Source organism: Acartia tonsa, chromosome 7 (genome assembly GCF_053477335.1).
Source record: "Acartia tonsa isolate MP-2025a chromosome 7, ASM5347733v1, whole genome shotgun sequence".
Taxonomy (NCBI): domain Eukaryota; kingdom Metazoa; phylum Arthropoda; class Copepoda; order Calanoida; family Acartiidae; genus Acartia; species Acartia tonsa.
Window position 1 is genome coordinate 8656977 of NC_137266.1, and position 18673 is coordinate 8675649.

Genomic DNA, 18673 nt, shown 5'->3' on the forward strand with positions numbered 1-18673 from the left:
AGGACCTGGTCACCATGTCTCTGTCCAAGCTGGCGAATTTCTCCTTGATTGTGGCAATGAGGGAGGTCTTTGTTGTATAGGCACGTCTATTGGTGCATGCTTCAAAGAAGCCCTAGGCCTAAAAGTCCATTGAATTAAGATTGGGCTGCTGGGAGGCCCAATTTCCTTAGGAACGTCAGTAACCGCAGGATCCAAATTCACCCAACTTTAACGCTACCCTTTGACAAAGAGGCTCTTATTTGGACCACAGTTGAGCTGGAACAACGTTCTATACCTTTTTGGAAATGGCATGAAGATTCAGCTAGGGTTGTCAGCGCAATTCATAGTCTAAAATGAGTTTTTAAGTTCCATATGGGTATCTAACGTCGAGAACCGAGAAATTTTCACGATTTCACACAAATTTTAACATCTTTAAATCTGCCACGTTTCACTTTGCCGAAGTACTACAGCCAAGCTACTTTAGATAGTGAGCTCTAGTCTTTTCTAGTGTCTTACTTATGTATCTAACAGTATCCCCAGCAAGTTGCATAAATCTACCTCATCTACAGATGGGCTGAGATCCGATTTAGTGGGCCCTAGCTGAGAATCCAGATTATTCCACCGGCGCATTTCGAATCTGCCTTGTTGAACATAAGCGCGGCTAGCTCGGAGTACAAGCCCATATTCGTCCAAAGATTTTTTGTGCTAAAAGGTAATTACCTAAGCTTTTTATAGTGGGGTCAAACGTCTTGATCGGTCAAGTAGTTTTGGCGCTATGGCCGTTTAAAGTTTGTCCGGTCTTATTTGCCCCACCCTGTATAAAATAAACATCAATCTTCAAATATTGCTAAGACCGAGTACGTCTTCGAGAAACGGCATTTTCTTACTGTCTATCGGGAAGTCTAGCAGAGTTTTACAGCAAGCCAAAAATTATGTTTTTAGAACCGATGTTTTTGCAACACCTTTTAATTGCTAATGGCTTCACCTCCAGTCTATATGGATTTTTATTCAAAAGAGTTGTTAAAGAAATATTACATAACTCACCTATTTTAAATTTTGTTTAAGAATTAAAATGAAGCTTTTCTATAATAAGGGTCGGGTCGTTCGTTCCGTCTGGAACTTAATTTGGTGATTCCTGTAGTAGTTAGGTACGATATAGAAAGCATAGCAACTCTATTATCTTTACCAGAAAGTCCATTTAAAACATGTTGATTTTTAACTTTTTAACAACAAATTTTAATATGATATAATTAGCCGATTGATATAATTATTGGATTACTGATTCCTATGACAACAAAACATTCCCATAATCAAGTTCTAAAAATGTAAGTAATGTATGTATTTAAACAGTATCATGTATTTAAGCAGTTTTGCAACAAATTTAATTACAATTTTGTTTATAATTATACATTTATATTCTGATTGTACAGTGTTGACACTCTACAAGTATTAATGTTCGTTTGTTTTACCGTCAATAGCTTTACTTTCATTAATTTTGTCATCCTTGTTAAATAGACTTTTATCACATATTATTGTGATAAAGGCTGATTAACCGTTGGAATTTTTGCTGCGTTTTGTTTATTCTTTGTCGTGTTAAAAAACAGCATTCTTTGTAAATAAGGTGGTAAAATTGTTACTTCCTATATCTACGATGATTTCGGGATTGCATCTAGTCTTGATAGCTCGACGTGGCCTAAATTTTCATGGAAAATGTCTGTGATCAAAAAAATACATGATTTTTGGTATGACTTAAACAGGTTTAATCCGGCGGATTTGAAATCTTAAATTCAAAGATGAAACATTTTGAATTTAGATACACTCAAAACTCATATTGATTTTTTTCAACTTTGTTAGTTTTCTAGCACATGGTACATCGTGTTGTAAAACTTGTCATATATTATCGCTTTGTTAAAAAAGACATGTACTAATGTACAAAATGGCCAGGCTTAAATGCTAATGAAATCAGGGATCTAAAGGGATAAGACATTGGTCCAAAAATTTATGTACATCCCTAGTGATGAAACACAAAAGTACCCCTTCTGTAGATTACAATTAATGGTTGCAACGTTGGGACACTCAACTCAATGAATCAACCAATCAAATTCAATAAAAGACCCATGTCGGGCCAACGAATAAGAAAACGTTATTATAAAACTTTGGAAACTAGTGTAATAAACAGCCCATTTCCCTTTTCTTCCTGATATATACATACTATATCGATGATACAATCTAAATGAATCTAATTCATAATAATGGACATTCACTTCTGCATATTATCACATCCGTACATAGTTTTAAATTCGCAAATTGGCACAATAGCAATTAATTCTGAGTAGAGGGTGTAGTAGAATGGCCATTAAACAGTTCAGTCCTATTGCAATAATCTGTTTTGGCTGATGATTGAAGAACCTAGTAATAGTGTCTAACTTTTTATCTTTGGGACGTAACAAAAATCGAAGGATGAGAGGGGAGGTGGGAAAGGAAACCCATAAAAAAGAGATGGATTTTTGTTACGTCACATAAATAAAAAGTTAGACACTATTACTAGGTTCATGATTTAATATTGAGATAGTAAAATAAAACAATAGAGGGGGAAGAGGTTAAACTGTATGTCCCCACATCGTGGATACCGTGCCTACTTCCAATTAAATATCAGCCAATAGCGTCGCAAATATTAACACAGCCAAGTCGCTACAACATAGTAGAAAGCAATTTTCTAGCAGACAAAAAAAGGTCCCCAAAATTGGATCTAGGTAGTTGTCTTTGTTATACATCTATTCTATAATTAACACATTTATTATAGCGATACATGCGGAAAAAATGCATATTATATATGATGACCTGTTAATGATATTCTAATCTGACACAAAGAACAAGGCTATATTACTAGTAGCGCAGCTTCTCTATAACTATTAACTGTCAATAACCTTGTAATGGCGTGGCTGCTGTCCTTGACATTGTATAGTCAGGTTTAACAACTTAGGATAGATAAACTATCGGATAAATGATTTCCTTATTTGTCCAGATACCCAAGATATTAACACCAATAAGTAAACCAACCCTTTGATTGCTCGACACTTGTCTTTATGTCATAATCGTGCTTGGTAATAAATTACGACTGTTTATGTTAAAAGTCATTCCCTGTACTCTTACTATTGGTGTCAAGCATAGTAGCAACATTATAGACTATAAAATATAAACTTTTAGACTTTATAGAGACTAAAACACACAATTACCATAATGCTGTGTTTCGAAAATTACATTTATACATAATCTTTTAATTTATTTTTTGTTGTGCTATATTGAAATAAAATTGTTGTTGGTATTAAACAATGCAGTTAAGTATATGGATAAGGTCATTTTAAGGAAGTATTTAGGCCTAGAGTTCATTAAAAACAACATGTTAGTAGAACTTTTAAAATTACCAAAAATATTTTATTTTTGATGAGAGAAAATCAATGGGTTGGTTGTCTACCGTATAACTTGAAAAATAATTTTTATAATATAATTTATTTTATTGATGGACTAGATATTAACTGACATACTGTTAGTTAGTATATTCAGGATATTACTAACAAGGATGACAACCTTCATAAAAGCGAACCTCTGCAATCGAAGTAAAAACGAACATTAACACTTGTAGAGTGTCAGAATTGAATAAGCAGAATATAATGCATAAGTCTTAACAAATTTGTAACATAACTGATTAAATAATTATACTGTTTCAGGACATACTTACATTTTTAGGACTTGACTATAGAGATGCTTTGCTTATAACATTATACCTTGTCATAATAGGAATCAGTATCCCAAAAATCAGATGAATAGGGAAATCTTAACATAAAGAAATAGTTGTCAAAAAGTAAAAAAAAATGCAAGTTTTTAATGGACGTACGGACTTTCTGGTAACTATTATATGTAGAGTTGCTGCGCTTTCTACCTAGCTGTTATAGGAATAATCATGCAAAGTTTTGAAATCGATTGGACGATTCTACCCTGTTCAAATTAACGAAAAGAGCTGACCGTTAAGTACGGACGAACGGAGCCTAATTAAAGAAAAGCTTCACTTTTAAAAGTAGTCGATTTATTAGTTTGATTAGATAAACTCTCAAGTATATTAATAAAATCAGATATAAAAAAAAGACTAGCAACGCCTTTTTATTAGAAGCGGGGCTACTATGCTCATCAATATGTCTGGTTGTCCATCTGAAACGTTTTTACGTTTTTGGGGAATATGATTATCTCGGCTCCTTTTTAATATAGAAAACTTGTTTCTTTAAAGGTTTCCATAATTTAATATGCAGTTAAACTGTAAGTCCTTCTAAACAAACTCACTTTTTTCGTATGTCAATCCACGACTTACGGATGTTACTTATGGATGAGGTCATTCTACTTTGTTATGATAAAAATTGAGTTTATTGACCTAATCCTATGTGCTTTTTCATATTTTATCCTGTAAAATATCCGAAACGGTAAACGTGGACGTGCGGCCACATTACAATATAGCAATTGGATCGGTATGTTAGGTTAAGTTGAGTTTGAATTTGAAATAGTTAGATAAAGGATGCTGTCTAAAATGGTGCAAAAAATGGGGACAAATTTTAAATTGATTTGACGGGGCTGTTTATTTACGTCACAAGTGAGGGGAAAGAAAGGGGAAGGAGGAAAGAAACCCCCTAGAACAGAGATGGGGGTATGACGTCACACGCCAAAACAATTTGAAATTTTTTGCACCATTTTAGACAGCACCAGATAAAGTTTGTCCCTCAAAATAGTACTAGTTAGGCTCTAGTTTTTGTTTAACATTTCTTGCATTTTTTAATGAAGCTTTTGAATTAAGAATAGCACAACAAGGATGACAACATCCATAAAAGCGAAGCTCTGAAACGATATGACAGACGAACATTAACTTTTATTGAGTGTCAGAAATGAATATACAAAGTATGAAAATAAAAGGTTTGACAAAATTATTCGTAAATTTGTTGCAAAACGTCTTAAATACAGAATTATGTTTAAGGACATACTGATATTTTAAATACTTGATTATAGAGATGCTTCGCTCATAATATTGTACCTTATTGTAATAAAACAGTAAACAAAAAATCAGATCGATTGGATGATTTTATCACATAAAAAATTGTTATTAAAAAAGTACAAAAATCAACATGTTTAAAATGGACGTACGGACATTCTGGTAACAATTATAGAGTTGCTACGCTTTCTAAGTCGTACCTAACTATTACAGGAATCACCATGCAAAGTTTGAAATCGATAGGACAATTTTAACATGCCTAAATTAACGAATAAAAGCTAACTATCTCGGACGGACGTACGGACCGATCCTAATTATAGAAAAGCTTCGCTTTAAAAAAATAGTACTTATATTTCCTAAAACTAGAGGTTAGGACGGTACTAACTATATGCATAGATTTTTTTCTCCAATTAACATGAGCCGCGCAGATTGAATTTTAAAATGTACTCATATCTTTTTGCACATTCTATACTTTAAACTTTAATGATTTACTCGCAAGTCAATTTTTCAGCCAGTTGGGACATTTTACCAATAAGCTGCCTGACTAAACGTATAACAGGAATCGTTTTTATATTTTCAAAAACTAGAGTTCATAGCGGTTCTAACTGTATGCATAACATGTTTTTCTACTATTAACACAAGCTGCGCAACTTCAATTAAATAGGTCCGCATTTTTTATGCACACCCTACATATTCCGCTTATTCAGTTCTAACACTCAACAAGTGTTAATGTTCGTTTGTCTTGCCATTTAGAGCTTCGCTTCAGTAGATGTTGTTATCCTTGTTTTATTTTGGACTTAAAACGGCCCAGATAGACCAATGAAATATAAATCAACCCAAAACAAGTGTAGAAAATTAAATTATCTTCAACTTACCTAATCTGGTTATATTGAATGAACGTTGTTGGTTTGACCGTCAGTCAGTCAGCGAGAAATCGAGAAAGAGGAGAATAGAGTTAGGTAAGGGAGGTGGGGGGGGGGGGGGGGGGTTAAAGGTGAAGCAAACTAGTTATTAAGAAAACAAATTAGTTATCATTTGAATTTGGTTGAGTTAGGTTATCGAAAATCAAAAATGAATAAAACTTTAAGTTATTTATTATTAAGTGTTTTAATCTTAGACATTGTGAATGGACAATTTTTCTTTCGCGCCAAGCTACGTGAACGAAAGAAGAACAAGGATGATTTTGATGCTCAGAGTACAGCTACTTCTGCTAATAGGAATAAGACAATTTTATATATAATCTCCTTGATAAAATATTTGTAAGGCTATTTATCGCCTTATATACTTTTTAAAGACGAAGCTTTTCTATAATTAGGTTCGGTCCGTACGTCCGTCCGTCCGAGACGGATAGTTTTTTTTGCTAATTTAGACATGTTAGAAATATCCTATCGATTTCAAACTTTGCATGGCGATTCCTGTAATAGTTAGGTACGATGAAGACAGCATGGCAACTCTATAACATTATAAGATAGTCAACTCTATAATACAGTCCAAAAATGTAAGTATGTCCATAATCATTATCCTGTATTAAGCAGTTTTTCAACAAATTTACTTACAATTTTGCTTCGACTCCTATACATTTATATTCTGATTATTCAATTTTAACAGTATACAAGTGTTAATGTCCGTTTGTCCTACCGTTTCAGTGCTTCGCTTTTATTGATGTTTTCATCCTTGTTAGTATTGAAGCTACTCAATAATTTAAACGTTTGTCTGTAAGAGAAGGAATGGGGAACTGTGAATTTCGTAGGTGCTTTCATCAAAGACAGCTGGATTTTTGGCGAGGATGAGCATTGAGGATTTAATTTTTTTTGGCCGTCTGTATGGCATTTATGGTACTAAATTTTTAGGGTTTCCTAATTTTCTATATATTTTTATTTTATTTTACTCCCTCTCTTGTTGATGATTAATAAACTATGCCTGCTTGTTAGTTCATGATTATATTGGCTTCGCTATTTATGGATATTGTATCTTTTTGGTTTGGTACATGTACAGAAAAAGACATCTTTAAAAATTAGTTGAAAAATAAAATAAAAATTTAATGATATATGTATAAAAAAATTGTTGATAGACTAAAAAACCTGTAATTAATGCTGGAAATTTTTTTTTAAAGCTTTTAAGACAACTTTTAAAAGGGTTTAAATAGCATATGGTTTCGTGATAATAATTTTTGAAGTTGGGTTGTGTGGTTTTTTGTGTTTCTTTGTTTAATTTGGGTCCGGTCAGCTTAGTTACAGGCTTTACAGGGGTAAATAAAAACTACCCAATCCCCTGTATTTTCAATTTGTTTCTAAAATATGGAAGGGGTTTAGTGCTCGATATGCACTTTGTAGGAAATCATTAATATATTAGATTGTCTTAATTTACCTGTAGAGCATCACCAGGTAAAGTATCAAGTGCCCCCACAAGACCTTCTATTTCATCAACTAATCCAGCATCACGACCATCTCTAGCATCAAGACTAGGAGCAGCTAGTCTAGCCAGGGATACTCTTAACAACTTAGAGAAACCTGACACAATCAATGAAAAAGGGTAATATTTCTTTTTTGTTTATTTTGTAATTCGTACAGTTGAGTTATAAAAGGATCAAATGGTGTAAAGATGTCTTTTTTTCTAAAGTTTATTTCACGAGCTTAAAATTTTGGTTTTATCATTTCAATGTATAAAAAGGCAATTATTAACATCAATTTATCTCACTTAAGTGGTCGTTGGGAATTAAAAATGAACATCTTTTCGTTCAAAATGTCAAAATTCACCTTAAATTTATGTAAAAAGGGCTTTGAACTAAAGTGCGAAACCCTTAACTGTTTATATGCTGCATACATTTTTGAAAGTTTTATTAAAGTCTATGGATATTTTCGACAGAAAGATTTCTCTCAATTAACTTCATTAATCTTTATCTTTGCTTTCCTGTAATCTAAAGCTTTTTCTCTATTTTTTGAAACTGAATCCAACCTAGCTGGCCTTTTTGATATTTTAGTCGAATGATTCGGAATCAGACTTTCTCGCATTCATTCGAATCAGGTGGATAGGAACCGGTTCTCATCCATACGAAAAAACTATGTCTAGCACCGAATTATGCCCAGCCTTCTACGAAAATAAAAATGTACAATCATAAGATTAAAACCAGTTTTTTTATCCAGTGCCTTCAGCACCTCGGGGCTAAAAAAACTAGTTTTAATCTTATAATTGTACATTCTATATCCGCGGAAAGCTGTTTATAATACGATGCGAGAAATAACTATTATGTATCTCTGAACATAATACTTATTTTATTTTTCAGTGACAAAGAATCTGCCAAGATCTCCCCATTCGCCAACAGATATCTGAAACGGCTGCAAAGTGTGCACACGGTCCCTCAGGCTAATGACGACCAAAAACCAGCTTCATTAACAAAAGACCAACCATCTAAAACTTCCAACAAGAAGTCTCATGCACATAGATTCGGTGGACGGGAGAAATCTTCATCCTTAAAAACAAATTTTCTATCTTCGTTAAAATCGTCTGAAAACGTTCCCACCAAAACTCCAAAGGCCCCTGAAAAATTTCCAAAAATCGCTGAATCCTCATACAAGGCAAGAAACTTTAATAACAACAATTTTAATTCTTTTAACACTGGCTCAAAAACGTCCTATCATAGATTTAGCTCAAATACGTTTTCAACAAAATCTTTTGGATCCAGATCATTCTCAGTGCCTTCATTTTCAACAAGTTCAAAGACAACAGAAGAAGTAGTTACATCAACAGAATCAATTGTTTTAAAGGAAAAACCCCACAATTTCGTTTTGGTTTAGAAAGCTTTACTGTTATTCATTCGAAAGTTCTCTTTTTTAAAACTGTTTACCTAAAGAAATTTTCTTTTACAGTTTAACATGAAAAACCTTTTAAATGTACTTCGTTTGTTTTTAAAAATCTTCAAAATCGAGCTCTGTGTAAAAGTTAGGAATTTTACCTATAAAAATATTCTATATCTATACAATATGCAACAAATTATACAAATATGTTTAGACTTATAAATTAATATTCTGCTTATTAAGTGTTGATGTTCGTTTATCCAACTTTCTTATTTTAGAGCTTCGCTTTTATGGATGTTGTCATCCTTGTTATTTTTTTGTAAGACTGCTCAAAAAATAATTTAACTTCCAGCTTAGGGCAACTTCTTAAAATGTTAAAAATTGTAGGATTTCATTTCAAAGGAATCATCACCTTCTGAAGCAGATACAATAACGACAACACAAACAACAAGCACGACATCATCAGAAACTTCAACAGCGACGCCGACATTTGATACTTCCACTGTAATGCCGACATTTGATTATTCTACTGAAAAAGCAGCATTTGATGTTTCAACCATAAAGACGACTTTTGTCACCTTCTCCAGTATTTCTGACACTCTATCTACATTGATAACTGTTGCTTCAACGCCAAAACCATTAATAGATTTTTCAGACAATTCATTGGCGGATTTTTCAAGTTCATCATTCCAAGGATCTTCAACAAGTTTTTCACCAACTAGTTTGGCGGATTTATCAACCTCAACGAAGTTTGCGGATTTTTCAACTGACTTTTCAACGACTCCATCAACTACTACTTTCTCAATTGAATATTCATCCACTGAATCTATTTTTGAGGCTCCTCCAAAAAACAGTGAAAAAAGGTATGAAATTTTTTTTTCGTCAATGATTTTAATTAATTGATTTGATAAGAAATAAGTAGAATGTAATTAAGATTTAAACATGGATGGAAGAAGAAAGGGTTTAATATAAGCTATACATATGTTATTTGAAAGGTTTTGTGATTTTTTTTTTAGTGAGAATAAATCTAGAATAATATTTGGGCTGCATATGTAGAGGTCGACAATTTTACTTTGTGTTAACACCCAACTACAGCTGAAAAACACGTATATGTTATTTGGTTTAAGCTGGGTTTGCGCCTAAATAGTTTTATTCAGGACTATCAAAGTGAATTTTGTTTTTCAGTAGAACAGCAGTAACACCATTTTTTAAAAATATTTTAGACAATATAAAATAATCTTAGTATTATAGAAGTTCTAACAACTTGCTATTTTGCATACTTTATGTAAAAACACTCTTAATATTAATTTCTTAATCATGTAATTTTTAGACTTCAACGAAAAAGTAATGACGAAACAGACAAATTTGGCAGTGTCTATGGAAAATTTGGTAAATTCGATAACAAGTTCAACTTTTAATCGATTGAAAATTATTATAGTTATAGGTATACCATGTACTAATATGAACCAGCCTAACTAAAGATAGAGATACCATAATCACAGGGGCGTCCAAGCTTTTTATTTTGGGGGGGGGTAAAATGGCGCCGCAAATTTTTTTTACCCCCCCCCAAAATTTTTACCCCGGGGGTAATTACCCCCCCTGAAATCTGTTGGCAGGAGTAAAATTTGTTTACCCCCCCCAAAATTAACCCCCGGGGTAAAAATTTTTAGGGGGGGGAAATTTAAATTTTATCAAAAATTTAGTATTAGAAATGCGCGCGAAGCTCGCAAAAATTTTTTTGTTTAGAGATTTTCTATGTTGGGGGGGTATTTACCCCCCCAAAATTGTTTGGGGGGGTAAATACCCCCTCCTAAATGAATGGGGGTGCCTACGGCACCCCCAGGGTAGGGGTAAATTTTAAATGGGGGGGGGGTAATCGCCCCATTACCCCCCCCCCCTTGGACGCCTATGCATAATCATATGTGATTTTATCTTTTATATTCTCAAGACTATATAAACTATTTGACTATTTTAATTTGTAATGATAATTTATTGTAAAACATGACTAAAAATATATTGTGATAACTGAACAATTATCTTTAATTTATTTTGATATGATTTACTAATTAGAACTTGCATCCATAAAAGCTATGAAAAATCGAGTAGATTAAACATTATTTCTAATTCATGATTTTTCCAATTTTTAAAAGCGAAGCTTTCCTATAATTAGGGTTGGTACGTCCGTCCGTCCGTCCGTCACAGAGAGATAGCGCTTTTCGTTAATTTAAATAGGTTAGAATTGTCCTATCGATTCCAAATTTTGCATGGTGATTCCTCTAGTAGTTAGGTACGATTTAAAAAGCGTAGCAACTCTATAACCGTTACCAGAATGTCCGTACGTCCATTTAAAACATGTTGATTTTTTTACTTTTTTAACAACAAATTTTTATGTGATCTAATCATCCGATTGATCTAATTTTTGGTATATTGATTCCTGGTACAATAAAGTATGATGTTATAAGCGAAGCAACTTTGTAATCTAGTCCGAAAAATGTAAGTATGTCCATAAACATTATCCTGTATCAAGCAGTTTTTCAACAAATTTACTTACAATTTTGCTTCGACTCTAATACATTTATATTCTGATTATTCAGTTCTTACACTATACAAGTGTTAATGTCCGTTTGTCCTACCGTTTCAGTGCTTCGCTTTTTTGGATGTTGTCATCCTTGTTCTTCTATCAAATTGTCTTTAGTGAAATTTCCCGGTGCCCTAACTCATACCCATTAAAGGCAGGGAAGGGTACTAGTCCAGGTTTCCCCAAAGTCTTATAATAACGTTTTCTTATTCGTTTGCTTAACAACCTTGTGGAATTTTATAGAGTTTTTATTGGTTGGTTCATTTAGTTAAGTATCTAAATGTTCCAACCGTTAATTGTAATCTACAGAAGTGGTAATTTTGTGCATCATTATTAGGGTGGTCTATCAATTTATCAGCCAATGTCTTGTTCCTTTAGATCTCTGATTAAATGTTCTTTAAAACCCTCTCCTACCCCCCCCCCTGAATTACAATTTTTTAATGTTTGCTAATATGGACAAATTTATTGGTCAGTTCGTTCATCCACTAGTATCGGATGGGGTAAAGGCCCAAAGGGATGATATCGTTTTTTTTGCTACCTTCACTTTATCCGAGTAACAAAAATTCTAGTGCAACATCCAAGTAAAAATATATCAGTTTTTTATGCAAATGAGGAAAACTGCCAAAATCCCTTAGTTTTTAGGCGAAGCAAAAAAACGTTTGTGATAAGTATAATCCTTATACTAAAGTAACAGGATGTTTGTCTGTTTGTGTGTCTGTGTGTACCGAAGGATCTCGCTAACCGCTGAACAGGGTAGCTTCTCATAGGTCCCTGGAAGGTTTATAACTATTTTCTTGGGAGGTGGGACACCCCTAACCACCCCCCCCCCCCCCAAAAAAATGAAAAATACCCCCACCTAAAAATAAATTTTTTACTTTTTCTTTTAAAATCTAAAATAAGAAAATGGGTTATCAAATTCGACTACCCCCTCCTCAAGTGCCCCTAGAGGCCTCTAGGGGCGTAGCCGCCAGTATCTAAAACAGTACAGAAACTGCGTTAATTTCATTAATTTTTAATGGTTTGTTCAACAACAAGTAAATTCATCTTTGTCATGATCAATTGCAACTGATTAAAAAACTAAGAAAATTATCTCCATAAGTAGCGCATCATTTAATTGAAAGTGAGATAGCCTGATATCTAGTTGCCGAATGTGTACGCAGTTTCCTGAGTGTTTCCTCATCCTAGCTCAATATTTACTACTAGCTAAAAAAGCTTCAAACTTCAAAAAAAAAAAATCAAAATTTAAAAAATTCAAATTTATAATGTATATTGTATAAATCGTTTACACATTCAAATTTTGATTTTTTTAAGGGAAGTTTGAAGATTTGTAGCTAGTAGTAAATATTGAGCGAGGATGAGGAAACACCCAGGAAACTGCGTACACATTCGGCAACTAGATATCAGGCTATCGAAAGTGAGGTTTACTTAAAGGACGCCTGCAAGAAATAACACGCTTTAACTGCTGAAAGACTGCCACAAGAAGACCCAATACCCCAAATTTAAAGCCTTCAGCTTCAATAACAAAAAAGTTCTAGGCATTTCAAAATAACATTTTATGTACAATCGAATTGTTGAAAGATTTCCAATGCTCATAAAAGAAAAAAACAATATTAAATTACGTCGCCTAGACACAAAATTATAACCTTATCTTTGTCAGAAACTTAGATTGCATGTAACTAATTATATTTTTACAATTAAAACACCACATTTCATAGTCAAAATCTATGAAAAAAATTCGATTTAAATTGCATTTTTAAACGAAAATCATAGCGGAAACAAAGGGGTAAACTAATACAAGCCTAGCTGTGATTGGTTGTTAAGCTGATTCAGCCTTCTGATTGGCTACAGTACATTCGGTACAACGCAAGTAAAACTTAATTTTTTTTTAATGATTTTGACTATAAAAATGGGTATTTTTATTGTAAAAATATAATTAGTTACTGGAAACCTAAATTTTTGACAAAAATAAGCTTATAATTTTGTTTCTAGGCCACGTAGTTTAATTTCAAAGTTTTCAACATGAGCATTGCAATTCTTTCAAAATTTTCATTGTACATAAAATGTCATTTTAAAATGCCTAGAACTTTTTTGTTATAGAAGCTGAAGGCTTCAAATTTGGGGTATTTGGTCTACTTGTGGCAGCCTTTCAGCAGTTAAAGCGTGGTATTTCTTGCAGGCTTCCTTTAAATGGAGGTTGAATCATATTTCCATTCCACAGACTTTTTTCAAATGGCATTAAAACCAGCAAAGGAGGAGACATTGGACTGTAAATTCAACTTGAACCCAAAGTCTTATAACCCAGGGAGTAAGGGAGGGGACAATGGATCGAATATTCAATTTTTAAGAGTCTCAGACTTTTAGTACTGGCTTAAAGGGAATGTGCAAGAATTCAGCAGGTTCTGCCTGACTTTGGGTACTGGCGCATCAATGCCCCGCTAACTAGCTGAGTTAGTTTTAAATATAGCAGACAGAAAAATTTGTTATTAGATGGCTGGTTTTAACAAATATTATTCCCAACAAAATGTCATTTCATGTATAGAAACTCTACTGTGATATTTATGTATTAAACAATCTAAGAACCCCTTGAATTTAGGTGGCATTTAAAAATATATGAGAAGGGTTGACGACGTTCTAAACACGATTTTTCTAGTGATTAATTACATAATATTACTACATTGTGATGTACTGGTAATTTAATTTTCAAGTAAAATGATTTTTTTCTTAGAACTAATTTTGTTCTAAATTATATTACCATGATCCCTTTACAATTTTCTGGATAAATTTGGTTTTCATTGCTTTTCAGAGAAAACTCTTATATTGAATTAATTGCCCATTGTCCCCTCCCTTACTCCCTGCTTTTAACCACGTTATCTTATTCGTTGGATCAAAAATGTACGTACTTAAATTGTGATTGGCTAGTTCCAGACTAGCTGTGTCCAAACTTTATAACAAAGAAGGGGTAATTTTGTTTAACGTCATTGAAAAAATATATCAAATTATCGTCCATTGTCTTACCTCCATTATCATAACTTTAAAAAGATTGAATTTTCTTCCGTTGATCTATCATTGTTTTTCATAGTTTTTTAAATCAATGACATGTAGAGACTTAAACGACTGCCATGAAAGGTATCGTTTTTTTCTCAGAAGAAAGTACTTTGTCACAGATAGGTGTGTCTTTTTTGCTGCTGCAGAAAATATGTACGTAAAAATTATGACAGTGGAAAAATTATCTTCAATTTTGGTTGCTATTTTCCTGGTCATTTATAAGTCAGTTCATTCAGTACGAGAGAAGGGGATAGGGGAAATTGTCCATCAAGCCCGTTGTGTGTCTAGCTTTATTAGAGAACATGCAAATCTATTAATTTAATTTGTTAATTTGGTAAGGGGTGTTTTTTCGTCAAAGTGCCCTGTTAAAATATAGGGGGGAGGGAAAGTGCTAAAATTGTTTTCCAATTCCAGTTTTTAAATTTTTTTCACATAAAAAAACAAACTTAACTATTGCAAATTTGAATCCTCGAATAACTGTTAATAACCCTGCACAGATCAAATAGATGATTTGCAGTTTCTTTTTTTTTGCAGTAAAGGTAGCAGAAAATTGCAAATATATGCACTTGGGATTTTATAGCCATTTTGACACTATTTAGGTGGTTAAAACTAAGTTGGGTTTCCATATGTATAAAGTAGAGTTTTAGAGATTTTAATTGTTAATAGTTGTTTATCGCATTTATTATAAACAGCTTTCCGCGAATATAAAATATACAATTATAAGATCAAAGCCCCGGGGTGCCGAAGGCACGGGCTAAAAAACCGGTTTTAATCTTATAATTATACATTTTTATATTCGTAGAAAACTGGATATAATACGGTGCTGGACTTAATTTTTCAGTATGGCTGAGAACCGGTTCTAATCCACCGGATATTAATTGGTTTTAAATGATATGGGAAAAAGATTATTTATGGCAGAATTCAGGGGCCTATAGCCGTCAGTACAGCTACATCTTCTGCTAAGGGTAGCTGCAGTCAAATAGGCTGTGATTTTGGGGGAAAAATTTAGACTATAAAAAATAGCTTAATCCTGCTAAAAAGCTATTGTTAATTGTTAATTATTCTCCTTAATGATGGGAATATTGTTATAAAGTTTCAGCCTTCTATATTTAATAGGAGCCGAGAAACTCACTATTCTCCCTATCCATGTCTAACGGGCAGACAGACGGACAGACATTTCGGATTATAGAGTAGCTTCGTTACTAAAAATTTCGGATTTTAGAGTAGCTTCACTACGAAAAATGAAAATTATGTCAGGGATAAAGTAATGGGTGATAAGTTAATATAACCCCCAATTAGAAATTTATTTACCTTATTCTAGTGTAGATCAAAATTACTAGTGAATTAGTTTCGAATGTGGACACTGTGAGACAAATCAATCAAGACGCCAAAGCTTTTGAGCACCAACGAATCTCAGAACCTATTGATATTTTACAATCTAATAATACTTTCTGCACTTTATATTCTTAAAAAACTATTCAGTTATAAATCTTTCTCAACCCAATTTAAAAGGAAAAAAGTCTACTTCATCATTCCGAAATATATTTCAAGTAAAAAATACTCATTATCAATCGCATCTCTTGTAGAAGTGAATCAAGCAATATTAGCTTGGTCGTTTTAGATTATATTCTTAAATTTTTAGTATCCTAATTAAACAAGGAAGATTTCTTTTTTAAATTGCTTAATAGTAACGTTCAGTTGTTGTGACGGACGGACATTCCATAGTTATAGAATAGCAGCTACGCTACTTAAAATGATTTGAATTTTCTTTTTAACTACTTTTGTTTTCATTTGTACTCATAAATGATGAAACAATTTTACTGTGGCTTTTTAAAGGCGAAGCTTTTATATAATTAGGGTCGGTCCGTCCGTACGTCTGTCCGTCCGTCACGGATAGCTTTTTTCGTTAATTTTGACATGTTAGAATTGTCCTATCGATTTCAAATTTTGCATGGTGATTCCTTTAGTAGTTAGGTACGATTTAGAAAGCGTAGCAACTCTATAATCATTACCAAAATGTCCGTACGTCCAGTTTAAACATGTTGATTTTTTTACTTTTTTAACAACAAATTTGTATGTGACCTAATTATCCGATTGGTCTGATTTTTGGTATACTGATTCCTGGGACAACAAAGTACAATATTATAAGCGAAGCAACTCTATAATCAAGTCCTAAAAATGTAAGTATGTCCATAATCATTATCCTGTATCAAGCAGTTTTTCAACAAATGTACTTACAATTTTGCTTTGACTCTTATACATTCGCATTCCTATTATTCAGTTCTGACATTATACAAGTGTTAATGTCCGTTTGTCCTACCGTTTCAGAGCTTCGCTTTTATGGATGTTGTCATCCTTGTTTAATTACAAATTTGTATGTGACCTAATTATCCGATTGGTCTGATTTTTGGTATACTGATTCCTGGGACAACAAAGTACAATATTTTAAGCGAAGCAACTCTATAATCAAGTCCTAAAATGTAAGTATGTCCATAATCATTATCCTGTATCAAGCAGTTTTTCAACAAATTTACTTACAATTTTGCTTTGACTCTTATACATTCGCATTCCTATTATTCAGTTCTGACATTATACAAGTGTTAATGTCCATTTGTCCTACCGTTTCAGAGCTTCGCTTTTATGGATGTTGTCATCCTTTTTACCAACATGGGCATGTTTTCTTAAAAAATAAATATTAACAGAGCAAACATAAATAAACGTGAAAAAGGTTTATAAATTTTAGGCAAAGATTTTAGGTAACTTTGGTTTTATAGCAAAAGGTTCTTTATTATTGAACAGTCTGTCCAACTGTCTGAAACATTAAAACAGTATAAACTTTATGAGGTCTATTCGACGCAACACACAGACGGACCACTCGTTACTTTTACTTCAGGATAAATTGGATTTATTTTCAGCAAGTTTGTAATATGCTTTTAAACATATGTAAATATAATACTGTTTCGTTCTAATGTTTGTTTTTCGGATAACTTATTCCGATATTTTGGCGGATTAACTGTTAACTTTTTGCATCTTCTTTATTTAGGCTGATAACAGACGCAAGACTATTAGAACTTATTAAGCTGTTATTATAACAAAATAAGACTAGATGGAATTTTAGTAATTTGTATATAATGCTATTATTTGATGCTATACTTTAAAACAAACATTATGAATTTGACAAGATATTTTCTAATTTTGATTTCTATACTTTTATCCATCATTTATATCACTGTTTCATACAAGAGAAGTTAAAAATGTCCCTACTTCGTTAAGTGCGTGCCATTAATTGTAAGTTTAGAGGATTGCACATAAACAGGCGCGACTTTTTACAATGTATAGGTAGGTTTTTTACGCAAATGACGTGCAATCAATGGTTAGTAAAACTACTAAGGTTAGGTTGGGTTAAATTAAAGGTTTATAAAAAAAAGCTCTAATATAGCCATCAGTAAGGGCTGGGAAAAAGCTTTAAAAAATTTAATGCACCGTTTTTGTCCTATAGTAATAAATACTTTTTGGGTATTATCCTCTTATGATTTTTGTTTTTCAAATTTAAAACACCACCCCACCCCTCTCATCACCCCTATTTTCGACAAAACTATATCTCTGGCCACGGCGCTCGGCCTCCTAGCCTTTAACATAACCTAACCTAATTATTATTCTCGGTCAGAGTCATAGTTTTGTCGGGGGGAGGAGGTAGTGAATGGGAGGGGGGTATTGTCAAAATTGAAAAAAAAATCTAAGAGGATGACTCTAATTATATTTCTACAATGTTGACCAAATCCTTTTATCATACAAAAATTATGGAAACCCAATGATCTCAGCAAATTTCTTTATTCAATCATTTTGCAAATAATTTTGCTATATGTTGCGTAATTATTCATGTATATAGATAGATATATAGAATGATGGTTGCAAATTTCTTTATTTTAGCAATGAATTGAGTAATGAAATTATGAACATATTTAGATAGATAGATTATTAAATTAATTTATACAACCCATTAATTAAAAGTTAAGGTGTCAAAGTGCCTATTTTAACACTGAAATCCAGAGAGAAAAGGTATAATAGGCTGTTTATGACACTAGTCCCAAAAGTTTTATAATAACTTTTTCTTATTCGTTGGCTTAACAACTTTAGGGACTTTTAATGAATTTTTATTGGTTTCTTTATTAAGTTGAGTTTCTAAACGTTTCAACTATTATTTACACGCTATAGAACGGGTAATTTTGTGTAATATGTACGTCA

The 18673-nt window shown here is 32.7% G+C and overlaps 2 protein-coding genes across 2 annotated transcripts in view; one reads left to right on the forward strand and one right to left on the reverse strand.

The window, feature by feature from the left end:
• Positions 1–16040, reverse strand: part of LOC145324775 (trypsin-like) — a 40312-nt gene extending 24272 nt beyond the window's left edge. The window contains exon 1 of the mRNA XM_080167410.1: positions 16005–16040. The gene's annotated coding sequence lies outside the window, so the exon portion shown is untranslated. The remainder of the gene's footprint in view (positions 1–16004) is intronic.
• LOC145324773 (uncharacterized) lies at positions 6029–8820 on the forward strand. The gene is made up of 3 exons (XM_080167408.1): positions 6029–6225; positions 7382–7543; positions 8295–8820. Exons 1-3 carry the CDS (start codon positions 6083–6085, stop codon positions 8803–8805), a joined length of 816 nt encoding a protein of 271 aa, XP_080023534.1. The 5' UTR covers positions 6029–6082; the 3' UTR covers positions 8806–8820.
• Positions 16041–18673: the final 2633 nt, after the last annotated feature.

Bases quoted from the DNA above. Each gene is read 5' to 3' on its own strand.
- LOC145324773 (XM_080167408.1), top strand. From the start codon at position 6,083: ATGAATAAAACTTTAAGTTATTTATTATTAAGTGTTTTAATCTTAGAC. The intron at 6,226-7,381 runs TAGGAATAAGAC...TTAATTTACCTG, and splicing joins AGTACAGCTACTTCTGCTAA to TAGAGCATCACCAGGTAAAG. The intron at 7,544-8,294 runs GTAATATTTCTT...TTTATTTTTCAG, and splicing joins GACACAATCAATGAAAAAGG to TGACAAAGAATCTGCCAAGA.